Source organism: Nicotiana attenuata, chromosome 12, assembly GCF_001879085.1.
Source record: "Nicotiana attenuata strain UT chromosome 12, NIATTr2, whole genome shotgun sequence".
NCBI lineage: Eukaryota > Viridiplantae > Streptophyta > Magnoliopsida > Solanales > Solanaceae > Nicotiana > Nicotiana attenuata.
Window position 1 is genome coordinate 52515326 of NC_032000.1, and position 4749 is coordinate 52520074.

General features: G+C 30.2%; 1 protein-coding gene across 1 annotated transcript; it reads right to left on the minus strand.

Annotated features, from left to right (window-relative positions):
• LOC109235784 (feruloyl CoA ortho-hydroxylase 2-like) lies at positions 888-3653 on the minus strand. The gene is made up of 2 exons (XM_019402034.1): positions 3085-3653; positions 888-1676 (listed from the first exon to the last, which is right to left on the minus strand). The coding sequence occupies exons 1-2, from the start codon at positions 3582-3584 to the stop codon at positions 1100-1102; spliced, it is 1077 nt and encodes a 358-aa protein (XP_019257579.1). The 5' UTR covers positions 3585-3653; the 3' UTR covers positions 888-1099.

Below are 4749 nucleotides of genomic sequence, written 5' to 3' on the forward strand. Positions count from 1 at the left end.
TTAGCAAAGAATGTATGTAACTAAGTTGTGTTTAGGAGCCTAATTACTTATGTTGCTCCACCTACTTTTGTTGTTTCTATTTTCAAAAGGGACAAGCTAAGAACTATGTGTCCTAGAAAGATCCAACTTTGTAATGATTTTTAGTAAGTGTTTTTAATAAATGTCTTTTTAACCAAAAAAAATCTAAAATTACAAGTAAAGTTATGTTTCTAGTTTTGTTTGTACTAGAAAACTCAGTTAACTATTTCAATAGCATGTAGAAGACAACTAGACAAATTTTCGATGGCCAGATATCTATTTTACCCTCTAAATTACTAATATTTATTTTTTTAATACTTTTTAATATTATATATTTTTTTCTCTTTTTACTCTATATATAGAATAAATAAATTCTTTATAAAGTAAAAGATAAAAAATAGTGTTGAGGCATATGTAATGTTGGAACAAAATAATAGAGTAAAGTTTTCAAGCATATATATGTATTTTATAAAAGTACCTCTACTTTAAATAATTTTTTTTTGTATTATATGCATGAAATATATCTTAAAAAGCTTTTATTCTCTTTCATTCTCATTCCGTAAATAGATTAATTTTGAAGTTTTGTTATTATTATAAAATTTATTGATACAAATAAATTATTCATATTAAATTTTTTATTGTGCTCAATTATTTTTTTCATTAATTTCAGGTGCTTATACTCTTATTTTAAAACTCAACCATAATTATTAGTATAATATTTATGTAAGTTTAAAAAATATCACTCATCGAAACAAGGTACACGCGCATCACGCACACATTAAGACTAGTTAAATAATAGTATAAATAGAGAGGTGATGAGATTGAGTTAGTTTCAATAGCATTTGGCAGATTGGACTAAATTTGCAATCAGCAGCTCAATTATACTTTATCCAGTCCAAAATTCAGACACCTAATTAATCCCAAAAAATATTCTCCTATAATTTGCAGTATGACACTTCAAACTATATTTATCTCTTTTTTATTTAAATTGCTGAATAATCGTGACTAAAAATACATGAAAGAAAAATACATTAGCTTAATATAAGCACTTCTTATTCTTCGAGCAGATCCACTATAAGTTCTACTTGATTTTAGCAAAATCAACAGTGTCTTTCCCATCATGAGCTTTCCTAAAGAAATGCTTGACATAATCTGAGTAAAGAACTTGTTTGTAAATTGGTTCCTCTCCATTCTCTAGCACTTCAGCCAAAGGACCAATTACATCACTAGGTTTAGGGTTTACAAAAATTGGCACAGAAATCCTATTATTGCTGCCATTAGCCATAACTCGATGCTCAATACTCTTGTATCGTCCATTGCTCATTATTTGAAGAGCATCGCCAATGTTAATTACCAGAGCTCCATTGATTGGTGGGACGTGAACCCAAGTTTCACTGTCCAGTTTTTTCACGTAAAGTCCTCCTATATTATCCTGAAGAAGAATTGTTAATGTTGAAACGTCAGAGTGACGACCTACTCCGACGGTTAATTCGGGATTAGGGCATTTTGGATAGTAGTTAACGTTAATCCTCTTTGAACCCATTAGAAGTGATTCTTTAGTTTGGTCTATTTCTTTTACGTTTAGTCCTTTCATAAGTGCCTCCAACAGCTTCTTGATCACAATTTCAGAATTTTTCAAGAAGTCCAAAGCTTCCTCCCTGTAAAAAAAAAATGATGAAAAGATTAGTACTCTTGCCCGGAGGCGGATTCAGGATTTGAGACTTATGGGTTCCAGAGGCGGATTCAGAATTTAAATCCTATGGGTTCAATTTTTAAGGTTTTTAGCATTGAACCCATTATATTTTTAAAGTTATGGGTTTTTATATCTACTTTGTTTTTGTAATTTTAGTGAATTTTTACATATAAATTTTTTACTCTGCGTCGAAAGTTATGGGTTCAATTGAACCCGTAGTCACAACACTGTATCCGCCCCTGATGGGTTCCTACCGTAATTTAAAATTAATATGCAATATAATTGGGTTCACAATTAGATATTTTCAAATATTTAGCGAATTTTTTAATATAAATACAGGGTCTACATAAGATTTAGTGGGTTCTCGGGAACCCATATTCAATGCTCTAGGTCCGCCCCTGCTCTTGACGTTTCAATTTAGATGAGGTAGTTTGACTTGGTACGGAGTTTAAAAAAAAGACTTTTGAAACTTGTGGTCTTAAAAGTTTATGGGATAAAAGCTTTGTGGGGCTATGTCATTTTGTAGTTATAAAGTTTCTCATTAAGGGTAAAATGGATAAAATGAAGAATTTAAAATTAAATTATTTTCAATAGTAAAAATATGTCATTCTTTTTGGAACATACTAATAAAGAAAGTGTAAATTGAAACCGGGGAGTTATATCACATATAAAGAAGGAAAAAAAACCATGTAATATATTTTATGACTGAAGTAAGATTTACAAACTTTAAATATTTGTTGATACTTGATATCTTACGTGTTATCAAAAGTAAGACTGTTATAATTAAATACATAAATAAATAAATAAGTAAGACACAAACGTATTTCCCTGTTGATAATTGTGGAAGCAGCAGGAAAAAGGGTCTACATCGTACTTAACCCTAACTTTAATTATTACATACGACAATAATACCTCAACAGTTCAGTCCCCACTTATGAAATAGACTTGAGAAAGTCTGCTTCTATAGAGCACTCAGAAGTTTAAGTTTTGTATCATATGATGTAAAAAATATTTACAGAATCAGTTCACATTTGAGGTAATTATAAGAAATTTTTTTAAGGGTGTTTAAATTTGAAAGAAATGAAAAAAATTCACAAACAAATTGTGCTCAATATATGTTATATATCTCTAAAATGTAATATTTTACCTAAATACACGATATAATTTTCTGACCAAGGGTAGTCAATTGACCACCCCTTCTGAACATGTGGCTTCGCCACTGATATCAATAACCTGATATAAATGGTAATTAACATGCTATCATAAGTTAAAATAAACTAACAACGTAAAAATTATTTACATTCGTTTTCTTCTTAAGTATTTATTTTTGGCTAAATTTAGGAGAAATAAAGGAAATGTTGAATGTTGCAAACCTGAGAGCAGAAGGCCAAAGAGCAGCAGCTTCTTCATCAGAAACATAAAAAAGGCTCAAATAATCTTTCCATTCCAATGCTTTTTCTGCTTTAGGAGTAAAACTAGTTCCATATCTCACGTTATTACTCGATGAATTTTCCTTTGAATACTTATTTTTCTCTTCTGCTGGTTGTCTGAAAAATGTATAAGTCGCTTCCTTAACAGATTCAAGAACATCAAGGGAAATATCATGATTTATAATTTGAAAAAAACCCCATTTCTCAGCTGCATTACATATTTTTTCACCAATTAATTTTGTTTCATTATCCCAATTGTACATGTCAATGACTGGAATTTGATCATCAAGAATTACAGTGGTAGGAGTAATTCGTTCTTCGATTGGCTGAATATATTGCTTAGGTAATGTTTGAAGTCCCATTTCTGAAAGACCTTTCACTCCATGCCCTTCATTTACTACAAAGTCAGTGATGTTTGAAAGAATTGAGACTGTAGTAGGCATTTTTGTATTAGTAAAAGAAATAATAAGAGAAAATTAGGGTTTATGAAAAATGAATTGAATGAGGAAAACTTTGATGATCTATTGATTCTGAGTTAGTGCAGTATTTATAGGCAATTGTCATGCCATGAAACTCTCAATAATTAACGTTCTGAATTTTTAGTTCAGTGGAAAAATAAATGATGTGATTGGTGCATGCACATTTTCTTGTTGTGTATTCATAGGGTTAATATGTTACGTTTACTTTTCTTTGTTCAATAGGTACTTGTCCCTTTGAGTAAACGAGGAACACGTTTGATTTAATTCGTTTGAAGTTTCAACCTTTGTTTTAGGGTTGAATTTTAAGGTAAAATTCAGAATTATATTAGGTTACAAAAATTTAAGAAAATTACATTAAAATTGTGTCTAGTATCTTTTTACGCCTAAACCAAGTCTAATTTAGTGCAGGAATTGTCTCTTCATTGTGAAAATAAATTACAAAATATTTTCCATGTCTATTTTTCTCTTAGAAGGGATGGTGGGAAATGTTAAATTTCTGTGACCATATATACGTCTTTTATTCGTATAGCAACGACAGTGAAACAACTATCGACCTCGCCTTTGATTCTAATTATAACCATAAGAAAATAAAGATCCTATTTTCTATAAAAATGAAATGAAGAAACAAACATTTAGCTTTCAATAATCCAAAAAAATAAAATTATTTTTATATCTAGAGCTTTTCCTCTTTTTTTTTGTTCTAACTCAGATATTAGCATGTATCCTGATGTAGATCTCCTTGTCTAGGCTATTGTGGTTCTTATTTCAATACAAATATTAAGTTCAAATTAATATATGAATAGTTGGTTGACCTAAAGAGACCAAAGCAGAAGTAATAAAAAAGACGATCTTTCACAAAAAGAAATTAAAATATAGCAGAAGAAAATTAGGAACCAGGTGTACGAGGTTATCAAAACGTGTTGAAACAAGTTTGAGAGTCTTCGCCAAAAGTCCTAGTAAGTCTGTTTTCCTATAACCTGTGGCCGCCGGCATGTACGGACACAAAAACACAAAGTTTGTTTCCTATGATTTCCATTCCAGCTAACCTTATTTTGTTTTTCTTGGCTGCCAGCTCCTATCTCTCTCTCACTTTCAAGGGAAATTTTCAGGTAAAAGAAAATCATTTACG

What these genes read in the sequence shown, in the direction of transcription:
- LOC109235784 (XM_019402034.1), bottom strand. Translation starts at nt 3,584, where the DNA reads ATGCCTACTACAGTCTCAATTCTTTCAAACATCACTGACTTTGTAGTA. An exon ending in CTTTGGCCTTCTGCTCTCAG is followed by an intron (nt 1,677 to 3,084) that starts GTTTGCAACATT and finishes TTTTTTTTACAG; the next exon opens with GGAGGAAGCTTTGGACTTCT.